At 39.1% G+C, this 24,991-nt stretch overlaps 1 protein-coding gene and 1 non-coding gene across 4 annotated transcripts in view; one reads left to right on the top strand and one right to left on the bottom strand.

Moving 5' to 3' along the window:
* Nucleotides 1-24,991, top strand: part of CTNNA2 (catenin alpha 2) — a 964,097-nt gene that overhangs the window by 838,558 nt on the left and 100,548 nt on the right. For all 3 annotated transcript variants that reach the window (XM_039238114.1, XM_039238113.1, XM_039238115.1), the window contains exons 9-11: nucleotides 13,635-13,727; nucleotides 14,312-14,468; nucleotides 20,507-20,707. In XM_039238114.1, coding sequence (XP_039094045.1) covers nucleotides 13,635-13,727; nucleotides 14,312-14,468; nucleotides 20,507-20,707 — 451 coding nt within the window. The remainder of the gene's footprint in view (nucleotides 1-13,634; nucleotides 13,728-14,311; nucleotides 14,469-20,506; nucleotides 20,708-24,991) is intronic.
* LOC120235707 lies at nucleotides 7,334-7,436 on the bottom strand. The gene has a single exon (XR_005529486.1). It is a non-coding gene; the product is annotated as a U6 spliceosomal RNA (small nuclear RNA).

Here is a 24,991-nt window from a genome sequence, read left to right as displayed (position 1 = left end):
TTCTCTTCAAAGTGGACCTTCTGGGATTTTTGCCCATATTCTAGAGATATTGCCTCCAACATGATTTTTGCACTGATTCTTTGTGAATTTTCTTAAAATTCTTGGACATATTCTTTGCAACATTCTTAAACTTAGCAGCTTTTAGTCCCTGAGGATATACTGGATCTTTAGAGAAGCTATATCTGGTGAAGTGATGAATGATGTAATAGGGTTTAGGTAAATAAATATAAAGGGATGAGGAATAAAAAGATCGTTGCCTTTGAAGAACATTTTCCCAAGCTCCTTCCTGGTATAGTATAAGCATAGAGAGCTTAATTGAACAGAGCCAAGGACATCTAGTACTGAAGCACTTGGAACAACTCACTTCCTGGTCTATAAGCAGGCAGACACCAGAAACTTCTTCATATTTATAACTGTACCATACTCCAGGGGTTAGCAGACTTTTATTCAAAGTGCTAAATATTTTAGGCTTTATGGGTCACATAGGGTCTTGCATATGTTTCTGTGTGTCTTTTATTGAAGTACATTTGACACACAATGTTATCTTAGTTTCAGGTGTACAACATAGTGATTCAACAATTCTGCACATTACTCAGTGCTCACCATGACAAGTATAGTCACCATCTGTCAACATACAATGTTACTACAATATTACGGGCTATATTTCCTATACTGTACTTTTCAACTCCATCACTTATTTTATAACTGGAAGTTTGTACCTCTTAATCTCCTGTATCTATTTTACCTCCCTCCTTTGGCAACCACCAGTTTTCTGTATTTAAGTGTCTATCTGTTCATTTGTTTTTTAGATTCCACCCCCTACACATGAAATCATACAGGATTTATATTTCTCTGGCTGACTTATTGCACTTAGCATAATACCCTCCAGGTCTGTCCATGTCATAAATGGAAAGATATCATTCTTTGTTATGACTGAGTAACATTTCATTGTGTGTGTGTGTGTGTGTGTGTGTGTGTGTATAACATCTTTGTCCATTCATCTATGGATGCACCTTTAGGTTGCTTGCATATTTGGCTATTATAAAGTTGTAACAAACATAGGGTGCAAACAAAGTTTTGAATTAGTATTTTCATTTTCTTTGGGTAAATACACAGTGGTGGAATAACTGAATCATATGGTATTTCTATTGTTAATTTTTTGAGGAAACTCCTTACTGTTTTCCAAAGTGGCTGCACCAGTTTACATTCCCACCAACAGTGCATGAGGGTTGCCTTTTTTCTACATCCCCACCCAAACTCCTTTCTTGTCTTCTTGATACTAGCCATTCTGACTGGTGTAAGGTGGCATCTCACTGTTTTTCTTTTCATTTCCCTGATGATTAGTGATGTTGAATGTCTTTTAATGTGTCTGTTGGCCATCTGTATGTCTTCTTTGGAAAATGTCAAGTTCTCTTCCTAATTTTTAGTCCAATTATTCAGTGTTGAGGTGTGTGTGTGTATATATGTGTTTTAACTACCCTTTGTAAATGTAAAAACCATTCTTATCTTGAAGATCCTATAGAAACAAGTCACTAGTTATATTTGGCTTATGGACCTAGTTTGTTACTGCTATTCCATCAGTAAATAATGCCAGCTAAAAAATAAACATCTGTGTCTGCATAATATTCTGTCATGCAATCATGGGTATGCAGCCCTTGAAAGTTAGAAATTTATGTAGGCTTCGGGAAATGTTAAAATAATAATTATAATTACAGCTTTCTTAGGTAAGAGCATTTATGTTGATGAAGACCCTCAAACATCTTTATAGCTCTCTTTCTCTCCCTTCCTCTTTGTGAACACACAATATTATTGGTGTTCCCACAACAAGTGTGCTTGCTATACCTGGATCCCATGGGGGAAAAAATGCAGTGCTCGTTTCAGGCAAAAGGCCACAGTTAAACAGCTAGCCTGGAAAGCACAAAGCTAAACATAAGCAAGATGTATAGAATTTCCCCATTACTTGCTTCTCTCTGAAACTATTAGTCAGAACACCGTCTTTAGCTTTATTTCACACAGCAGATTGAAAGGTCAGGCTGACTGGCCATTCACTCAGACAACTGATTCAGCTAGGACGGAAAAAAATGACCCACTGAGAGTGACAGAAAAATGGTTCTGTTGTAGGAAGTTGCCAAGCCAAGGCACATTTGAAGGACATTGTGGGGTTCAGCCTATTCCTATGAGCATTGGTTATGAACATAATCATGACTGGGAGTTGACATGAGCTTTTGCATGCACAGCTGTTCCTTCCATCTAGACCTGGCCATGGTCTCTTGAGGGCCAGGTGATGAAACCAGGATATATCTGGGGTCCAAAACTGTCCATGGCTCTGGAGTATGATGGCCACATCTGTTTCCCAGCAAGGTGGAAGTGGCTGCTTGAAGGTCACCTTAGAAGAACATGAGTTCCATGTGACAGAGCCTATTCTGATATGGCTCCTAGGTGTACTTAAATAACTCTGATGCTTACTATCTGGCACAGCTCTGCCCTGATCTTTTTTTTTTTTTTTTTTTTTTTCTGAGAGAGAGAGAGACAGCATGAGCAGGGGAGGGTCAGAGAGAGAGGGAGATACAGAATCTGAAGCAGGCTCCAGGCTCTGAGCTGTCAGCACAGAGTGCAACGTGGGGCTCAAACCCATGAACTGAGGTAATGACCTGAGCTGAAGTTGGTCCCTCAACCGACTGAGCCATCCAGGCACCCCAGCTCTGCCCTGATCTTTGAGCAGCATGGAAGTGTGTCAGATTTCAGAGCTGAGCAAGGCACTGGTGCATTTGCAGGCTTAAGGTGGTGTGGAGCACTCAACAAGGGAGTTTCTAGCTTGGGAGTGATTTATAGAGATTTATAAAAGCATCAGTTATCAATGGAATCAGAAGACTTTGGCTGGCTGTGTGTGTGTCTTGCAAGAAAGAGCTCTAAAATTTATAGGTAACGATGAAGGTGAGAGGGTGCCCCCTGGTTAATGATGTTAGATAGCTAGGTAAAAGCACTCATAGGCATTAAGCAAAGGAGAACATGTAGTAAGAACAAGAGTATGAAGAAAGGTAAAGAGAGCAGAACTGGGATGAGAATGAACACATGTGACAGGGTATTGGAGAGTATGAGTGCTGCTACATGTGGATGGCTTTGCTGACATTGTATCAGAGCCTGACAGCTCTGTCCTCTCCCTGGTACCTGAGGGACCTGGACTACCACCTAGTCTGGGCATGACACTGGGTGGGCTTTCCCCTAGGGGCAAGCCCTGAAAAGGAGAGCTGTGTTCTGTACTAACACAAGTTTGGAGTCAGACCAAGGGGAGAACTGAAACTTAAGGAAAGAATGGGGAAAAGAATGAAATAAGAGATGTGAAATGAAGAAAAGAAAAGCTGGCCATCGAGTGCAAGTGAGATGGAGCAAGCAGCTTTGAAAGACCAAGCCTGGAAAGGTTCCAGGAGGCAATGAAATGAAAGAATGTATAGGTGCCTGAGGGCTTGGAATATGGCTATTAAGGGTGGGAGCTTGCTTGAACATCATTTCTTCAGTTTCCTCCCTTGTGTGGCTCCGTGCTGGAGTGTATTTATCTCCCATACGCCCATTGCTATAGTCTACTTTGAGCCCTCTAAAGCTGTAATAAGACAGGTTCTCAGATATCTTCCTGAAAACAATTCCCATTGCAGTGACCAGGCGCAGGCTTCTGCCAAAGAGCTATTGGGGGACCCAGTACCTTCTGTTAGCTATATTCTAGGTCTTTGTCTTGAGATCACTGTGAAGACTGCTGAAGCCCAGTGGGTAGATAGAGTGGTGTCTAATGAAAGACAAAGTGGGTATCCAAGATGGATGCAAAATAACCATCTTGGCTAATTCAAAGAAGCCCAGCGAGTGGAGAGTGAGCCTTCTGTTTCAGGAAGGGGTGATTGAAGAGGCTATGCTGTGAGATAAGCCGCATGGCACTATTGACTCCTACTTGCTTCTCTTGACTCTGTTCACCAGCAAACCTCTTGTGTAAATGCTTAGGGGCAGTATACAACATCTTGAGTTCCTTTCTGGTGTCCCACTACTGTCCCACCCTCAGCTCTCCTGTCTCCCACCAACCTCTTTTATTTTCTTCATTTTGTCCCAAAACTCATTGTTAAGTAGACCTGGGAGGGGCATGTGGTTTTGTAGGCTTATAATGTGATCCCCTTCCTGATCTATTTGATTTTCTTAATTGCACTGGTGTCATAAATATAGTGCCTTTCCCATTTCTTGTTATGCAGATGCTTTGGCATATTTGGCAGGTATGACAAAATTAACTGGTTGATTCTCCCCAAGTTTTCATATAAATCAGGAGTTTGCAATCTTCTTCTGTAAAAGGGCTAGATAGGAAATCATGGCTTGTAGGTGTGTGGACTCTGTTGTAACTACTCAACTCTGCCCTTCGAGTGAAAAAGTAGTTGGAGAGCATAAATAAGTGAATGGGTAAGGATGTGCTCCAATACTACTTGATTTACCAAAACAGGTGGTCATAGAAAAGAAAGACTAAAGAAATTTTAGGTAAATATTACAGAGCTTAAAGAAAGGTTCTTGTCCTAACATATTTCTCCAACATCTTGCACAGGGGCCCTGAAGTTTCTACAAGGTACAGTTTTTCCTCAAAATTCTTAAGGACCTGAACATCTTAATTGGGTTAAGGTGTTATAGGAGGAGGAATATATTAGAGAATATTTTTCTCTAGGAGGAGAAAATAATTTTACCTTAGTGGATAGTTACTTTGATTAATCAATTAGCATCCTTTTCCTGGGTAAACTGTGATAAAAGATGAAGTAGGACTTATTTGAGGTAGGTACAGGTGAGGCAGAAGGTAGGAATACATCCAGGATAGGGAGGCTCTTGGAACTGCATTTATACCTGCTGTATGAAAAATCTTGTACAGGGGGCTGTAGGGACCATAAAGATGAATAAAACACAACCGTTCTCAAGGAGGTTAAAATTTAATTGAAGATGAATGATATCTGTATGTCTGCATATCTAATTCTGCATGTATGTAATTATCCATCCATTTGTACATATCACAAGTAATGAATCAGACAATAGTATGTGGTAAGTAGTCACTAGTGGTACAGGCAGTAAGCCTGAAGACCTTTACAAGAGCAATCTATTCCTATTAGCTGGTGTGAATGGGAAGTTGTCAGGGACATGTGGATCAGGAATTAAACCTTGGTCAGTTACTAACAATTTAACTGATGAAGGCACCTTGACCACTGCCTCCTCTCCGCCCCCCCCCCCCCAAAACCCTGAGGCATAAGTTAGAGGTAGGGACTTCTCTCTTATCAAGTTAGAATTTTGTGCAAAGAGGGCTGAAGTCACAGATTCAGTATTGGCTTGGATAGTTAGATTTCTTCTGAACTGTGGTTATGGCCTTGGTTGCCCACTACCACTTGCCATCTTAAAATGTATGACCAAGCTATACCGAGTAGATGCACTCATTTATTCATCTAGATCTTCTTTTGCAAAAATTCCTTGGCTTCTACCAGAAGTCAAGCACCAGATGGTTCAGGAAGGCTTTTCCACTGCCAGAGATAGATCCTGGAGCTCTGGGCTCCCTGATATGCAGCAGGAGATTCATCTCCCATGTATGAAGGTCAACATGGTCTATTCACTGGAAATCAGTTAAGATTACATTTATTACATGGGACTCTGAGAAACCAAATAATAGTGAAGAAGAATAATTCATTTCCTCAATGAAAGGATGGAGAAAACATAATCCCAGGAGGCCTTCAGTAATTAAAATGGCATTATATTCACTGCATGATTTAAGATAACATATTCTAAATCTCTCCTATCCTTTTCACATAGCCACACATTATTGATGAACAGGCATCAAGGAGGCATTAGGTGATATTTTATTGCATTATTTTAAGCCACTGAGGTTTTTATATATGAGAGGTATAGATTTATGCTGATGATTCAGCTATGAAGCAAGCACATCAATTTGTTCATGAATGTGAACTGGTGATTACCTCCATTAAAGTCAACAGGGCAGACTGATCACTTTAATTTGGGCAGAGGCATGCAAACAGCATTAGCAAGTGGTATATGTGCCTAAGAACACAGACAAAAGTGCTGTTCTGTATCCCTGAGGAGCCCTAGGAATGCAGATTTGTGTTCCTATAGGTTATAAGCCTAGGCCAGGATACAAAGTGTGGTGGGGTGGGGAAAAAATTGCTGCCTAGCATCATGTGGAAAGATTTTGTATAAGTTTCATTTAGTATTAACTACTCAATGCTGATTTGATAATAACCTGCAAAAAAAGGATGGCACCCTTTTCGAAATTTGAAAATGTTCCCAATTTCAAATCCTAGAACACAGGACCCTCCTAGATATGACGAGGTTATTACAAGTTGAATAGTGTGCTGCTTTGTTCAGAATGGAGGAAACCTGTAGGATTTGATAAATTAAAATTAGAATTGAGTATCTGTGTCCCAAGCTATGTGCTAGGTGTAGTGAAGGCTTCTGTCCTGAAAGAATTCAGTCTTACTGAGGAAACACTAAGTGACTTTTTAAAAAATGTTTGTTTATTTTTGAAAGGGAGAAAGTGCAAGTAGGGAGGGGCAGAGAGAGATAGGGACAGAAGATCTGACGTGGGCTCTGTACTGACAGCAGAGAGCCCAGTGAGGGGCTCAAACTCATAAACTAAAATCATAACCTGAGCAGAAGTTGGACGCTTAACCAATTGAGCCACCTAGGTGGCCAGTAAAGTGACTTTTTAAGCAGTGCTGATTTACCTTGGTAGAATGTAACTGATTTGTGAAATGAAGGTTGGAAAGGTGTTCAGATGATGTGGTTATGGCTGAGAAGGCAAGGAGAAACGGTGTCAAAGTGCAGGATTTAATGCTAGTAACATTGGAGAATTAGCAATTCATTTGTTGCTGGGGGCTTTTTGGCAAGCATTATGGCCACATGTAAGCAAGTGCTGGAACAGTTTCCCTGACCCAGAAAGTCTACTTCTGACAGGTCAAAAGCCAGATTCCTAAAGATGTATGCTACTTTGTTTTTGGTAATAGCAAACACTGGAAACTCCTTTAAATGAATGACAACAGGGAATTGACTTATCAAATAATGAAACAAAAACATTGAGGAATCTTACTCAATTATTAAAGAAAATAATTACAAGTATATAGAGAATCTGGAAAATACTTGTGATATAAATAGTGAGAAAGATGCAAATGGAGATCACAACTTTATAAAAATTATGCATAATTAAAGGATAAATGATATGAATGATCATATGTAAAGTAGCCCGCCCTTTATTTTCTATCACTGCCTCTGTTACTTCCTACATAGTAATATTCACAATAAGAACTTATTTTGTTTTTGTTTTTTAAATTTTTATTAGATAATTTTTGTGTCATCCTTGCACAGGGGCCATGCTGATCTTCTCTGTATTGTTCCAATTTTAGTATATGTGTTGCAGAAGCGAGCACTAAATTTTTACTAGAGAGAGCACAGGGCAGAGAGGGAGAGAGGGGGGAGGGGATAGAGAGAGAGAGAGAGGGGAGAGAGAGAGCAAGAGCGAGAGAGAGAGAGAATATGAATCCTAAGCAGGCTCCACGCTCAGTCTGGAGCTCGACTTGGTGCTCCATCCCACAGCCTTGGGATCATGACCTGAGCCAAAATCGAGAATTAGATGTTCAACAAAGTTGAGTTAAATACTCTAGTCGTGTTTCATTTCAACCTTATCACCACTTTGTTATTATTGTTATAGTTGTATTTTATAGTTGAGAAAAATGAGGCTTACAGAGGTAAAGTACCCTGCTCAGCAGGGAAGAACAAGAGTCAGGAGGTAAACCCTGAGCTGCTGAAATCCATAGCCCAAGATCCTGACCGTTATATGATGCTAAAACTTAAAACCTATAGAATAATCAAAAGTCCCAGATACTTTAGAGAGGTCATTAAAAACCGGAGCGTAAGAGTGCTTCTTACTTCCTTCTGCTCACCCAGTGTTGTCTTGCTGTCTTCCAGGTGCCACCGTCTCCTGAGCCATTCTTCCCTGATCAAATTACCCTGTTGCCTGTACCCTCTAACCTTCAGAACTTAAGTTACTAGCAGTGAGGTTGATAAACTCCTCTCAGCCCAAGGCAGCTGCATTTTAAAAGGATTCCATGACATTTCAGCATGAAAGAGGGACATGACTACAAACATGTTCTGGGACATCCAGACCTTTCACACTCTTCTCAAATCAGGCTGTGAAGGTGGCCATGAAATCTACCCAGATGTCCATGTCTATGAAAGTCCATCATTCTCTTCAGGTCGAATCCCTCTCTCTTAATATAAGCTCCTTCTGACTTGCCTCTCAGATTCCAGGCAAGGGTATCATCTTGTCTCTTCCTGAATTATAAAACCCCATCTGTAACATAGGAGGCATATTCTGTAGAAACCTACAAATTCTGTACAAGATAGGCACATATATGTTAATGCTGTTTGTATGCTGACCTTATCCGTGTAGATAACTGAGTAAATCTTCAGACTGAGACCATAGCACCCTTCACTCCCCTGAGTGTTCTAGAGAGCAACAGCTGGTGTGGAATTTGTGGCATCATCTCTTTATAGTTTCATATGGGTACATGACTGTAGTGACTAGACATGCCATAAATTCCCTTTTAATAGTAAATAAGTTCATTTTATTCTCAAATTTACAATGATGTAGCAATATTAACATGAGGAGCAAGCGCTTTATAAACCTCTGAATTGCTATTCTACTTTATTTCAATAGTGTGCTCTTCTTAAAACACCGCTGTGATACCTGGAGCTGTAAAAATTAATGAAATGATAAAGTGTTTTGGGGGTTGAATGCACTGAATATGCACTGGTGTTTGGAGTTGAACAGAATTACAAATATTAAAAAATGTAATTTGATTTCCAGGACTAGAAAAGAAGAAACTGTTCTCGTCTTTCTGATGCACCTCATATCACTTTGGAGTTAAATGCCTAAATACTTTATTAGCAGAGGTTTTTAATGTTTAATTAAAGCTCAGCCTTCCAGGCATTTTGGCTTTTCTTGTAAATGTTCTGACAAGTCTATGGGATTTTTGAGATGGAAATACTTGGGGGTAGTGATGTCTATACAAAACCAAGTTTCACAGCCACAATAGGCTGTTCATTTGGAGCTTTGAATTGTGTGGGTTTTTGTTTTGTTTTCTTGTTTGGTGACTGAAAACATCGTTCATTTTAAATAATCACAGTATATTTTTGTGGGGACTTTAAGCATTTGTGATTTTTGTCAGTTTTAACTCTGCCATTGCCATCTCTGAAATATCTGCTTCTGGCCAACTGTGGCTGTTATTAAAAGTTTCGCTAGTGGATGCCAATGGTACAAATGCGGTTCAAGGAGCAAGTTACTTTTTTTTTTTTTTAATTTAAAGTTTATTTTTATTTCTTTTTAAGAGAGAGGGCAAGCAGGGGAGGGGCACCAAGAGAGGGAGACAGAATTCCAAGCAGATTCCATGCTGTCAGCACAGAGCCTGATACAGAACTGGAACTCCTGAACCATCAGATCATGACCTGAAGTGAAGAGTTGGATGCTTAATGGACTGAGCTACCCAGGCACTACCAAGGAGCAAGTTACTTTCTTAAGAGAATCTGTATCAGTTCCCCTTGCTGGATTCTTATCTCTCATCTTGTGGGTGATACTGTTGTTTGTTTCACCTGTTTACACAGTGGGCCTCCAGAGCAGCAAAATATCATAATCTCTGAACATCCTGAAAATTAGGCCATTCAGGCAATCAGAAGAGAAGTGTTGTAAGATGGATATCCTAACTCTCTATGATGCGTTGACTGATTCCCTCCCAGGAGTACTGATTGTTCCTTTCTCTGAACTCCTAAGGCTGTTGTAGTCAGCAGCACACAATTTAGTGATGGCTGCTAAGCTTCCTTCTTTTCCTCCATATAACTGGTTTTTGAGACATTAAGTCAAAGATAGAACATTTGGCTCAGTCTTTTCAGCTTTTGCTTCCCCAAATCCAGTTCTCAGAAGGTATAGAAGAGGGTTTTCTTTCATAAGAGATGGTTGGGGAATTTAGTATGCTTAGCTAAAGCAAGGAGCAATGCCACTTTTACTCATGACCTAGTCCCTTTTAGAAATCCCAAAGCAATCTAAATAGCCCAACAACTAACCATAAATGATGTGTTTTGTTGTTTTCTAAGATTCCATTATGGCAGATGACCCCTGTTAGCCTCAGCTAACTTGTCAACAATTCAAGAGCAGAGAAAGCAGAAGCCACAACCAGCCTGTTGTGTAACATAACAACGTAAATGTTACCTGCTTGGCTGACTCCAGCAGCTTTCAGACTTTTTATTAAATTTAAACATATCTCTCAACATCTCTTGGGTTGCAGCCTAGTAATGGTAATCAATTAACAATCTATTGTCTATTTTTTAACTCCTATTAATCTTTTTCTTTTTTAATTTTTTTAACATTTTTATTTATTTTTGAGAGACAGAAAGACAGAGCATGAACAAGGGAGGGGCAGAGAGAGAGGGAAACACAGAATCTGAAGCAGGCTCCAGGCTCCGAGGTGTCAGCACAGAGCCTGTCGTAGGGCTCAAACCCATGAACCTTGTGATCATGACCTGAGCCAAAGTCGGCCACTTAACCAACTGAGCTACTCAGGCACCCTACATTTATCTTTTTCAAATGTCTAAAAATTACTAGTCTACCATTCCCTATGTGCCCCACCCCCTTAAAAGGATTATCATGATAAATTGGTTTAAAAAGCAAAGTGTGTTTGGGAAATCTTGTGATTTGAAAAATAGGACACTTTTTATTTTATCTGAGTTAACTACAGAGCTGTATTTAAAGAACAGGTGAAGTAAGTAAGTAATCCAGTACTTAATATGTACATCCAGTAGTCTTGGACTATTACTGGAATATGAGCTGGCATTTCAAGCTATAATAATGATTGGGAGCTGCCTTAGAGACCAAAACTTTGTGTTTGGTGCCATAGTTGTAGAATATTAAAACCATGTTCAGAGTCACCATGATGCCAGTGGTCCAGTGAGAAGCAGAAAGGCAAGCTTAAGGAAAATAGAAATTTGTATGGAGTCTATGGCCAATTTAAGATCTGTAAACCTGCCTGCCTTTGGAAATAGGGAAATCCTGCGCATCATGTTGGAAATAGTTTCAGTGTTTCAGAATACAATACAAGGTAAATAAAATTCTGATTTTAAGCGGACTTAAACAGCAGGAACACATTGTAGCATGGGGGATGCCAGACTTCAGGATTTATGGATCAGAAAATTAAGGAGAATAATCAAAGGACTATCAGGGGTTGCTGGCTTATTTTTTTCTAGTTGTTATTAGCACTGTTCCCCCTAATTAGATTCTACCAGGCAATGAGATTCCCATATTAGATCTAAGCCATAATAGTTTATTTAAATAAAGGATGAAGACACGTTTCAAAATATACACACATAAAAGTTCATTATCACCATGTAGAAGTTACTGGTTGGCCTCTCCTTCACTCAGGAGCCTAGTTTTTCTCAGCCCTAAGGCTCCCTGATTGTCGTTCCATAGAGCCACATGCCAAACTCTTCAGCTTCTGTCCACTGCTGTGCAAAAGTGTGGTCACAAGTCTCACGTACCAGGCAAGGATGATAGAGAGGAAACAAAACCATCTGAAATCCTCATTTTGTAAAATGGAAGGTTGTTTGACAGCAGAAATGGCAAGAATTCACTTGAAGATGAAAAGAATTATAAATTAAATACACACATCTTTTTGGAAAATTCACACCATCTTGATTTATTTTTTAATGCTACCATGAACAGGGGGCTCTGAATTCTGGACTCAAACAGTGGACCAAAATATAGGAATCCTTGTTTAGTACCATAGTGTTGGTAAATATCTGCTAGAAGGTGGTATGAACTTTGTCTAGCCAGATTCAAGAGGTAACTCAACTTTATCTTTGAAAGTGTCTTTATGATGTGTTCCAAATAATATATGCAATGAAAAAGCATCAAAAACTATTCTTTAATTCAATACACATGTATTGAGCACCAATTCTATGTCACATACATAATGTGGTTCTTGGAATATAAAATAGACTAGAATACAAATATAATAAATATAAATAAAAATGTAGAGTGGAGACAATATGACAAAAAATGGAGAAGCTGTCATTCTTCTTTTGCCTCCAAGAAGCCTCATACCTCTGGGCATTTAGTATTCTATAAATGGGTACAGGAAGGTATATTTGTCTTTCAAACAGACTTACTTGGAAAACTGAGTAAAATGGTGAAGATTATCTGAAGAATCCAAGGTAAACAATAAAATATAAGAAACTGATAATGTTTGGAAATTCCGTCTGTGGTTTCTCAGAGTACATATTCTCACTACAATAGACTTAAAGTGTTCTTCCTTAAAAGCTTCAAAATGGGATTCTTAATGCTAATAATTCATTGACGTAATCTTTGAAAGTATTCCTAGTATCACCTCTATCTGTCTCCTTTTGCGGGTAAGAAAACGGCCCTCCAAATGTGAAGTGACTATATAACTAGTTAGTGGTTAAGCCTCCTGACCTCTAGTTCCATGCTCTTCACACTGTCTGGCTAAGCTTTCTTTTGCATTCAGAACTCCACATATGTGTGTTGCATTTTAATCTCCCGTGGCATGAAGGCATGATATGGAGGCAGCCTGGTTTCGGAGAGCAGAGGCGACAGACACAAAAGGGCAGGTGGCCACAAGGCTCAGGGGATTCTCACTCTGCTAATCACCTGTTCTACCTGCCCTACTGCCCCTCGCCCTGGTGGCTGTTCTCTTCTCCTTTGCCCTTTCTAATCCCCATCCTCTTGTCCTTTTGGCACCAGACTGATGGGACTGACCAGGGTTTTGATGGTAGCTTTGTGTGCTGTTGACCGTGGCCAATCAATCTGACCTCATATTGCCGCCTCTCACTCCTTGAGAAGAAGGAATAACACAGATGGAAATGTTTGACCAGAGAGCTTAAATGCAGTGCAGCTGTTTTGGCTGGCATAGTATTTTTAAAAAATCAAAACTGAATGCCTTTATATTAGGCCCATATATTCTAATTTGTTGTACATTCTATCATTGCCTACTGAATTAGATAAGCCTTTCCTATGTGTTTCTCAGGCCTGCCTGCCCCCTGAAAGTCCTTGAGTGGGCCACTGGTGGACTAGCATTTTTCTGACAGAATATGACAGGCAGATATGGATTACTTTGGGTAGAGCTCCTCCATTACAACTTCCTGTGAATCCCCTTTAAATCCTAAGTGTACTGTAGTGTCTCTCTCACTGGCAAGAGTTTAGTGCTTCTGTGGCCAAAATCAGTGTTCCACACTCCGTGATGAGTATTAGGGGGCTCAAGTGAGAATGTAGGTCACAGGAGCTGTTCACAGAGGAAAATGGATCAAAGCAACCTAGTTAAAATACATTATTGTGTATGCTTGAGACTCTTGAAGCAATAATTTGCTATTAGCACCCTACTTTTCTGGCCTAAATGTCTAATGTAGCATAATAACTGGTAATATTTGAGAAATCACTGAAAAGTGACCTTATTTGTGGCAGGAGTCCCCTGGAAAAGAGGACTCTAGAGAAGGGATAAGGTCATGCAACAGCACAGTTCCCCTTTGCTCCGACATGATATTCACCTAAATTCTCTTCAATCCAGGTTGCCAACTTGGCCTGCTCCATTTCCAACAATGAGGAAGGGGTGAAATTAGTCCGGATGGCAGCCACCCAGATTGACAGCCTGTGTCCCCAGGTAAGCCTCATCTATTTTGTTTCAGAAGCTCATTGGTGGCCTGATGCTCAGGGTCTTCTGTACTCAGGTCCTGTGTCCCTCCCTGCCTTGTCTTGCCATCATTCCTGGGCTGTTTCAAGGTCCACCTTTCTCAAAAAGAACTTCTAATTGTTCCGGTATTCAGAATTACTGTGGTAATTACTGGCTTTTCACTCATATTGACTGTGCCCGGTTTATTTTGGGCTGTTATTTAAATGTTCCATATCTATTTACCTTTTCTTGGCTAAATGACAACTTTGCTCATGTAGAACAGGAGTTAGATGTCTACCCTTCTGAGCTGAGTAAATAGGACTTATCCAGTAAACACTTCTTGAAACCTGAGGCTAATTACTATGGCTTAAGAAAAGAAAAAAGAAACACAAACAAAAACTAATGGGAGCTAATAGCATATTTTATCTTTGATGTTTCTGATTGTCTTCTGAACACTGAGAACCCACTTCTCTGGAGAAGCTATAGGGTCCAGGATTTCAGTGTGATCTCTGATCTTCTTGTGTCTTTCTTGAATAGCATAGTCAGCATATTTCTGGATTGTTTCTAACAAATAGGTCATCAATGCTGCTCTCACACTGGCTGCCCGACCACAGAGCAAAGTTGCTCAAGACAACATGGATGTCTTCAAAGACCAGTGGGAGAAGCAAGTCCGAGTGTTGACAGAGGCCGTGGATGACATCACCTCAGTGGATGACTTCCTTTCTGTCTCAGGTAATCACAAATAGGCCCCTTTCAATGCAGGTGGAGAACAGGATTAGGAATGTCTTGCAAATGTCCTGGGCCTCTGTTTCAAGTGCTCTTCTTGGCCCTTTAAGCTTTCACTCATCTCTACAAGTGTGATTGTAACACCGTCTAGGAAATTTTTCTTTTGTGTACACATAATTTCAAAACAAGGAATCAAAGCATTGGGGAGTGGGGAACACAACTTTTTGATAAAGAGACCAGCAACCTGAAGAGATTATTTAAGGAGACATGGGTTTCTTTTTAGTTCCTAGAGTTTTTAAATCAGATTAGCCTTGAGTACATCTGAATCACCCATCCTAAAAAAGGGTATGGGATGTGAGTTTGGTTGGTTCTCAAGGTTTATATTTAAAAATAAAAAAGTCAGCTAGCCCAATTTAGCTGTGTTTAAGGGGGTCATTTTTCCAATAAGTGAAGTTACATTTCCAAATACATTTGTCCACACACATTTGACACTGTTCACCTAGAAGAGTCTCTGTGGGATGCGTGGGGGAAGGGGTTGCTGGAAACATCAGCCTCCTTTGTAAGGCATTGAAAATAATCAAGTGACTTTTGAAAATTCAAATTGACCAGATGTTGACTCTACCCACCGGTACATCCGGCCATGACAAGGGCCTGCCTGTCCTTGGCCAACTGAGGCCTAAGAGGGAAGGGGTCACAACATTGCTGGTGGGATACAGGCAGAAAGGGCTTCTGACTGCAGCAGTGTAGAAGAAATTTGGCAGGGGGAGGCTTATTATATTTGGAAATATTGTCTAGGTGTAGTCTTTGCTTTTCATGAAGAAACAGACAATAAATTCCCACTGGTGGCTTGTCTTTGAAGCTTATGTCTGAGAGCAGCAGAGCCCAATCTGTAGATCTGTTGGATAATCAAATACCCATCTTTGGAACCATTGAAAGCAAGAGAAGAAAGATGGGAAACACAAGTGAATACCTGTTCAGTGTCTAGAATTTGCCTGACACTCTGCTGTTTGCTTTAGTTCTTCCCAAAAATCTGCAAGATAGATCTTAGTATTCCAGGTTATTGAGAAAACTAAGCCACTGAGGGGGGTAGGTAACTGGGAAGAGAGGGTATGAAAATCCAGATTATCCTCTTTTCAGAAGCTACATAGTTCTTTGTAAGTCAGGATAGTGGGAAGTTAACTTTGACACTTCCAGCTTTTGCTGTGATTCTCTACTCCTCACCTCTGGTACCCTCATTCCATTCTCTCATCTTTTTTAGAAACCTGTCCTGTTTTTCATTCCCAAGGTTCTTTTTCTGATGACTTTTCAAAGCAGCTATTCATTTAAATATCCCCATATGTAGGGGCTAGCTGATAAAGACCTCAATACATTGCCATTTCTGAGATTGGCTTTGGTGATGGCCGAGTCCTAATAATGTAAAAGATACCTGAAAAACGCATTTCTCATACAATGTGTTAGTAATGCTTTAGTTAGCCATGTTGAATGTTTGTATGGTGTGGAATAAGAGGTTGTCCACCTCTTTCTCATATCTTGTCAGTGTTTGCCAGGATGACTATGGTGGCCTCCCTAGACAGGGCAGTCCCTGACTGGACTCAAATCTCACAGCAATCCTGATAGCCCCTGCAAGTGTTATTCTGCATCCCCTTTTGCCTGCAAATGAGTAGAGAATATGCATAGGACTACTTTTGGCAAAAAGGAATCATTTCAGAACTTAAAAACTTCCCAACTTCTCCTTTTCTTTAAATGCATGTACAAAAATTTCCGAGGGTAGGGAAAAGAAAGGTGAGGAGGTCTTATCTCGGACTGTTTCAATAGTGCAAAGCTTTTCTTAATTTTCTTCCACCAGCCCTGCCTCTGCCACCTTTCTCCCTGCCATTCCTTTGTGCATCTCATTATTACAAGCAACAAGAAAAGGGTTTGGCTTCCGCTGATAACACTGTGCAGTGCAACCCCAGTGGTACAAGTGCCGCGGCACGCCATGACAGGAAAATGAACAGGCATTGTCAGGGAGCGAGGCTTGGCAGGGCCTGCTGGAGCATGCCTTTGGAGTTGACAATTGGAGGTAGCAGCTACCTTTCTACAGATGGACTTGACAAATAATGACACAGCCTTCTCTGTCCTGCTGGTAGACTACGGATACAGCCCAATTGTTGGGGAAACTACTTCTCATCTCTTCTCCAAGCTGAAGCCAAAACATTTGCATCAATAAATTGCAAGTCTGGCCCAGGAGATATTTTGGAATGGCATTAATGACATTTTATGTATCAGTTTCTTCTTAAGGGAGTATCTATTCTGGCAGGGAACTCTACTTTAAAAACAAGCAAAAAAATCTTTGTTTCTAAAAAACTACAGTTTTGTTTTGTTCATGCTATCTGCACCTGTGTGCCTGAGTGCTTAATTTGTCCATGTGAAATGCAACAAGTCTGAGGAACAATGATGCTAGCTATTAACATTACAGGAGCAAAACCAATTTTCAGATGTGGCCCGGGCTCATAAAAAAAAGTGAAATGGCTGTGTTAGAACATTTAAGATTTTCCCCACTGGGTAAAAACTACAATTTTTAATAGTGTTTTAAAATGAGTGTGTTGGCATTAACCATGTGACACTTTAATTCTTGGGTTTTGCTCACAAAGTACCAGGCATCTAAGATCTGAAGAAGAGATTAACTCAATCCCCTAACGTACAAGAGTTTTGTTCTGTTGTTTGCCTTTTCCTGTTTTCCTTTTGACTCCAGGGTCTTAAGTTTGTGTGAATTTTTAAAAGGAAACTGTGAACTTTGGTTTTGAATTAGAATCTATACCCTCAAGCTTTATAATAATCAAATAGTTTGGTCATCAGTGATTTTTATAACAAAACTGCATCTTTTCTGAAATGGTATGGCTGCAAAAATTCAATTTTATCACAAAATACATTGCAGTCAAGTGTTTTATGATATGTTTTAAAGCCATGCTTCATATACTGATATATTATCCAAAGTACCTTATTGGTTTTTCCCAGCAATGGAGCCCTCTCTGGAATACCTATACTTTTTATTATTACTTTCTCTACTGTATTCTTTTCTAGTTGGGACAGCATTCCTGACTTTACTTCTTGAACTCTTTCTGTTGAAAATACTTTAGAATAAAAATACATAAAATGATTTCCTGTTAATAGACATGTTTATTTAGTGTTTTTTCTTTGGTTACCTGCTGTGTATAAGGCACTGTCAGGAATGCAAAAATGAATCAAGTGTGGATTTGGCCTTCAAATAATTCACTGTAATTCTTGATAGATCCTAGACCAGAGTGCTTCCAAACTGGTGGGCCCTCAGACCTGAGAGGGGTTTGGGGGTGGGGATAGAGAAAGATGAGGAGAAAAGTTATTATAAGGGGTCTGGGAATACATAGATGACATGTCTGTGGGAACAGGTACTATTCGTTTTGAAATACATTGTTGGTACTGAGCTTAATAGAATACAAATCTATTTTAAAACATTCCAAAATCATAGCCATCTGTGTATACCATCCACTAAGAGAACTACTATTATTAAGAAACTGTGATTCATTTATCCCTGAAAGGGGTACCCCTAATTGGAAAATGCTGAGCAAACTATCTTAGTATTTCAAAAAAAATTAAGAAAAACTAGTCAAGTTGTAAAATTAGTAAAAATTAATACTTAATTCACACAGTATGATAACGAAACTGACCATTGAACAAATTAGTTGATGATGTGCCTAATTAAAACAATACTTGTGTCATGGATTTTCAGCTTCTGCTAGCCTCCTTCAAATATGTATCATTTATATCTACTAAAGTATATTATTTTTCTTGTATCTTTTTAAAAATAGTTTATTGTCAAGTTGGTTTCCATATAACAGCCAGTTCTCATTCCAACAAGTGCCCTCCCCCATGCCCATCACCCCCCTTGCCCTCTCCCACACCCCCATCAGCCTTCGTTTGTTCTTAGCATTCAAGAGTCTCTCATGGCTTGCCTCCCTCCCTCTCCCCCACTATTTTCCCCCTTCTGCTCTTGTGTCTTAATTAAATGAATTGCACATTTCTAGTTGGGGAAGCAGGTTTTAAAGGAAGAAAAAAACTATTTCATTTTAAGATATTAGATCATGAGTGGACTTCTTAGAATTAAAAAAAAATTATCAACTCCAGAGAAACTATTAGGATATAATAAGCATATTCCATCTCTGTCCTGAATGCATTTAGAATAGAAATAGAATCTCAAATTCCATGTTGAAAGTACGCATGGAAAAGCAGTAGCTATGCCTGTACTTCCACTTTGTTGTTCAAAGAAAGTAGTAGATAGATGCATGTCTTGACATGCAGACCTCCCAGTTGCTTACTTTTGGGGACCAGGGCATATTTGAATTCTCTGGAGAGATCCAGCAGGGTGACGAGGGTCAGTGAGAGAGGCCTTTTAAAATCAAATTTTTGTGTTTGAAATTCTGTACCAGTTTGTATTTGAGTAAACCTTTCGCGCAAGTGTCCTTTTAAATGAGTTTGCATGCCACAATCCAGGATTTCAGAAAGGGTGGTTTGCAAAAGTTCCTTAAACAAACCAAAAACTTCATAAACTCTAAATTTTCATAAGAATTTCTGTTTTACTCAGGAAAATATCAGCATTCGGAAAGTACTACTTTTTGTGAGTTGAAAAAATCTGAATATTAAAATTGTCTCATTTTTCCCTATTCTAGTTTCTATTTGAAATTAGGGAAGCAGAGAATATAGAAATTAGAAATCTGTAATGATTCAAATGAGGAAATTCTATTGTAGGTGGTCAAATCAGAGGTTCCGCGATACAGAGTAAGTTGTGGTTGGCAAGTTTCTGCCGAGGGTCCTGACAGAACACTTAGTCCTTCTGCCTGACTGGCTTCAGGAAAGTAAGAGATCCATGGTGGAGACTGGCGTTGCAATACCTTACTCTCTTTCCCTCTTGAGGAACTTTTAATTTTAGAGCTAGCCCTAGAAACTTCTCAATGAAGTAATGATTTATTTTAATCCTTTATTAACTATTGAACTTAGCAGTTATAATTTTTTAAAGTTACCAGATTACTTTAGACTATTTCTCGCTTATTCTCTTTATTTATAGTGAGTGTGTGTATGTGTGAGTGTATTTTCAGCTTAATTTCTTTTCTTTCCACAGAGTACTAAATGTTTAAACATTTTCTTAGAATTGTGTTTCCAAAGAATGTTTAAGGGGCATAATTACATATCTCTCTTAGGACATGTGAAATACAAAATTCCATACTTGTAAAACCATAAGGGACCAGATTACATGTGTTCTCTATGCTACTAGAGAATCAAACTCTCCTGCCTGCCTGCCTGGATTCTTCTACTTTGGGAAATAAGGGACAGTGATTACTGACTTTGACTCTAATCTGACGAAACTGGCCACAATACCAGATATTATTTTAGGTACAGAGAATATTGTGATCCTCTTCACCTGGTCAATTTTTCTGTTGTATATACCTGTGCAAGACATGACCTTAAAGGACTGATTAGGTGACATTTGTTCATTTTAGAGTTTCCCTTAAATGTCTCCTAAATAAAAACATGATGAAATACGCAGGCACCTAGAGCTTGATTCTAGTCGTGTTTGGAAATGTTTCTGCGTGATCAGGTTGACTTCATGTTCACTGCCACAACCACTACTAAAATGCAGTAAGTCTCAAATATTATAAAAGATGCTCAAAGTGTGGTGTTCAAAGTATGGTCCCCAAACCCACAGAATTAGAATCCCCTGGGAACTTGGTAGAAATGCAATTTCTTGGGCCCTACTCCAGACCTATGGAATCAGAATCTCTCGTAGGAGTGGCACCTTCACACTCTGTATGATGCTGTGAGCCCTTTAGCTAGTGCTCAAGTTTGAGAGCTGCTACTATAATTATAAACTATATTCTTTAAATGTTATTTCAGTGTTATAAAGGTATGTTTTAGATTTATAAGGTGATGGCTCATGATAGTTGATGAATCTCTCTTAGATTGCTTACTAAGTGTGTGAGTGGCATAAAATCATATAAATGTGTATGTGTGTGTGTTTTTCTTCCCCCCAGAGAATCACATCTTGGAGGATGTGAACAAGTGTGTGATAGCCCTCCAGGAAGGGGACGTAGACACTCTGGACCGGACTGCAGGGGCCATTAGGGGCCGGGCAGCTCGAGTTATACACATCATCAATGCTGAGATGGAGAACTATGAAGCTGGTGTTTATACTGAGAAGGTTCTGGAAGCTACAAAATTGCTCTCTGAAACAGGTAAACACGGATATTAGATTCAACCAAAATGTCAATGCCATGATTAATTTCCATATTTGCATAAATTTTTTCATTGTGTGTTATAGGCTTCTGTGCTCCTATATTACACATGATAACAGGAATACTCTTGGTTTCTTGAATTTGAATAACTTTAGCAGAATAACAATTTTATTGTTATTTTATTGTATATATACATATATATATGTACTGCAATATAAGTGATATGTATATTATATATTATCACTTTATAGTTTTCACCTATAGTCTCATTTGATTCTCACAAGGACCTTATGAAGTAGGCAGAGAGATTTTTATTATCTCCAATTAAAAATGTGAAAGTGGAGGTTGAAATGAGTTAGATTGGAAAGGTCACAAATCTAGAAAACAGCCGAGATGTGATGGGAACTTAGAATCTTGAACTTGAAACCATTTCTCTGTCTATTTCTTGAGAAGATTGGCCCTTGAGGAAGGACCATGAACAACCAGAAAAAAAGTTTTAAAGGCTCTAGGTAGCGTTTGGATATGAAGTTATCTAAGGGGATGGGGCAGCTAAAAACTGGTCATACCTTGAATATATGCCTTGACCCTCTAGGAGAGCCTTCCAGGTACTCTCCTAGGGCACATTCTGGCCCTGGGGAAGCACTGCTTTCGTAAGACATGGTTACTTATGCGAGCCTGCCATAGCTCCCTGGTGCTTTGGGATGGAGAAAAAAAAAAAGACTGACTTTTACTAAATTATCAGAACAACCCATAGCTTTGAATGGTTGTACCAAAGGCTAGCCTATTTTTAGTATTTTTGCTCTTGACTAGTGTTCCTGAGTTTCAGACCCTTTCTCAAGTACCTAATGCTGTATTTGTCTATATATTGGGGGGATGTGGTAAGAAAATTTAGAGAAACCGAGATGACAGAGGGAAAGAAAAAGGAAATTTATGTTTATATTGGATGGGGTTATGAATAGGTAATGAGTTGAGTCTTATGTATGCACAGAAGGACCTTTCCTCCAACTTCAATAGGGGCCTTTCCTGTTGTATAGTTGGACTGTGGAACCTATTAGGATTAAAAAAATAATAAATGGGTTTCTGAAAGGTCAAATAAAGCAGTGTATCAAGTTCTACATGATACAGCATGTTAGTCGAAATAGCTTTCTTTCTATAGGGAAAAGGTTATTTACAAAGACTTCTGTAGATATTTGTTAGTCTGAAATAGCAAGGAAAAACAGCAGATAAACAGAGACATTGCTTGTTCTCTTTGAAATATAACCAGAAAGGGAATAGTGTAACATCACATAATAAAAAGAACATCCAGGGATTGTTGCTCTTGAGAATCATGGCAGATTTAGAAATAATAACAATAATGATAATAAGATATACCTGCATTTTAATTAGCTGAATTTGAGCACTGTTTTCTTTCAAATAGTTTTGTCCTTTGCATTCCATAGAGGAGTGGCGCAAAGCAAGCCACACACTTTCTTTCCTCACTTGGAAAAATCACAAATGGGCATTTTACTCTCCAATAGAAGAACTCTTTTCTTCACCCATTAGGGGACCCTCTCACATTTCTGTGACTCAGTTTCTGGCCCATTCACTCTATTCTGTTACAAAGTCTTGGCTTCACATGGTCTGTCAGGCACAGAGCAGTACTCCCTTGGGTCTGACACTAGGAAGAACAGCAGAGAAGGGTTGAAGACATGAAGACAGGACTCTGAGCACACTTCCGCTTCTGACTGGTCGAAACGCTCATTGTAAAGGATGAAAGGCACAGAGCATATTGCCAATTTACATGTGACTTTGTGCACACCAAGAACTCAGGCCTTGTTCAAGAGACATTCCGGGGTTGTTTTCTCATTGTCTTTTGTGCTGCTTTAATGAACAGAGGATATGATGCCCATGGGTCAAAATCTGCTTAAAGGCAAGGGCAGCATGCTTAGTTGATTGAAACATTTTTACATAGTTTTCACTCGGATTCTTGAAATGCAAATTACTTTCTGGTTGATTTTTTTTTTTTTCGAACAACAAAATCAGTGAAATATGAAACATAGCAATCCATTCAGGATTGTTGGTGCTCATCAAGAGTTTGCTCTTATTTGTTAACTGTCAGAGCTTTTGAAACTTCTTCCAACCCTTCCTTGCAGTGACTGAATACTCTAGGGACTTAACTAAAGATAACTTCCTGATTCTGATGTCCACATCCAGTTCTTAATGGAACAGAGGAGATGCACAAAACATTTAGATTCTTTATATTTTGCAAAAACTATTAATGATAACTAGAAAAGTCATCAGGTAGAAGATATTGAAATAGCTTCTACACAACTGTAGTTGAAAATAAAGGAATATGTGTTAAGGAAAAGTAGATGTTGGTGGGCTAAGAATTAGAATCTACAATTTATACACATCATTTTTATGCTTTCTTCAGTTTTCTTTCTTAAACAGAACTGATATTATTTCTTTAGGAGTAACTAGAGAGGTTGTCAAATAAATGCAAGCAAAAGCTTGAGCTGTTAACTCACTGATGTTAATGAGAATTATTAGGACTATACTAGACACTTGGAGTTTAGGGAAGACCGTAGAAGCAGTTCTGTGATAATGGTTGTGCAGTTTTGTTGACTTAGTCCTCTTGTCAGTGTCTGGCTGTGCTGGGGAGTCCTATGTCCTCAAAATAAAAACTGCTACACATATCGTTAATGCCCAGATTTCTACCTTTGAGCTAATACTTTGTTTCTGATTTTTTAAACAATTAATGCCACATTGAATGGTTCACTGTTTTCTTTTGAGCTTATCAAACTTGGCCCTGAGAGTACATTTTATTTGAGGAGAGATCACAGGGGCAGTGGGCAAGGAGGGAAACGTGCCAAAAGGAAGGATAAGGAGAAAGAAAAGGAGTCCAGAACATGGATGACAAAATACCATGTTTCCTTCTGTCTGCCACAACCTACCCGGTTCTACCCATTCTTACATCTGAGTTGTTTTCTTCAAGCCCTTAAGGCAGATGTTCTCAATTTCTGTACTACTGACAATTTAGGTAATTATTTCTTGAGGGGGAGTGGCTGTCTTGTGCTACTTAGTACAAGATACCTAGCACCCCTGGCCTTTACCCACGAGATGCTTAGAGGACCTCTTTTCTTCCCCATTCCAAACTATAACAACTAAAAGATCTCTAGAAAGTGCCAGATGTCCTTGGAGGGTGGACAAAATAAACTCCATTGAGGATAAATGCTCTAAGGGAGAGAAATATCCCAAAATAGGGACACATTTAAACAAGGCAAAGTGGAGCCTATGTACTGTGGCCATAAGGTAAGAGAAGTGAAGGGGATGGGGTAAGAGAGGAATTACATATAGATTACAAAGAAGAATCTAAAAAAGAGCTGAACACCCAAAGTCTTGAGAAGACCGGTCTTTGCTGCTAATGGGGTTTGCAACATAGGCCAGCCCCTGTTGAGACATGTAAATGTTGCCAGGGAACGCCTCTGTAAAAAGACCCATTTTACGACCTGACTGCCTTCTCTGAGTGGCTACAAATTGAAAAGGATCCAAAGAGTCATATAACAGTCTGTGGTTGATTTTCCACAAATTACTTTACTTTCTCAGTAAAGAGAGTGTTTTATTGAAGAATGCTTTTTGTGTTGTTATGAATGCCGAGTTAAATTTGAGAAAATAATTTTGTGGATTATATGTATGCTAAAATCCTAGAGCAACATTATATAAAAATTTTTCTATTTTTCATAAAAACTATCTAGGGTGATGAAAATACAAACCTGATCTACATCAGACCCATTAAGTACTTACATAACATATTTGATGGGCTCTTCAATAAAATCTGAGTTAGAACAAATTGCCAACAACTTGGTAGTAAGTGCATGCACGGTTGACCAGACCCATCTTGAGAGATCTCATTTACCAAGTCAGATTGCTGCAGGAGGTTGAGAGGAAGTTAAAGTACATCCAGTGATAGCATATTTAGATATATAGAGAGTAATTCATCTTCACTGAATGGATTATATTGAAATGTCCCTTTTATAAGTTTGATTGTTAATATAAGCTTGTGGCAATGTGAATGTGATTGGATTAAGAGATCTTTGATATTCTCCCAGCAGTCCCCTCTTGAGAGGACACAAATTAAAAAATAGGGGGAGAAAAAAGAGGAAATATGAAAAAAAGGTATTTTAAATGAAGACTTCATGTTAGTGGGCACTCCATATATGAAGATTAAAATTCCAGTATTTTGGAAACATGTCGTCCAAACAGATGGTATAGTTTTCTTTCTTTCTTTTTTAAAATTTTTATTTA

Source organism: Hyaena hyaena, unplaced genomic scaffold (genome assembly GCF_003009895.1).
Source record: "Hyaena hyaena isolate Hyena2069 unplaced genomic scaffold, ASM300989v1 scaffold_136, whole genome shotgun sequence".
Lineage (NCBI taxonomy): Eukaryota > Metazoa > Chordata > Mammalia > Carnivora > Hyaenidae > Hyaena > Hyaena hyaena.
Note: the sequence above shows the minus strand (reverse complement) of the source record. Positions and strands in the feature narration are given on the sequence as shown.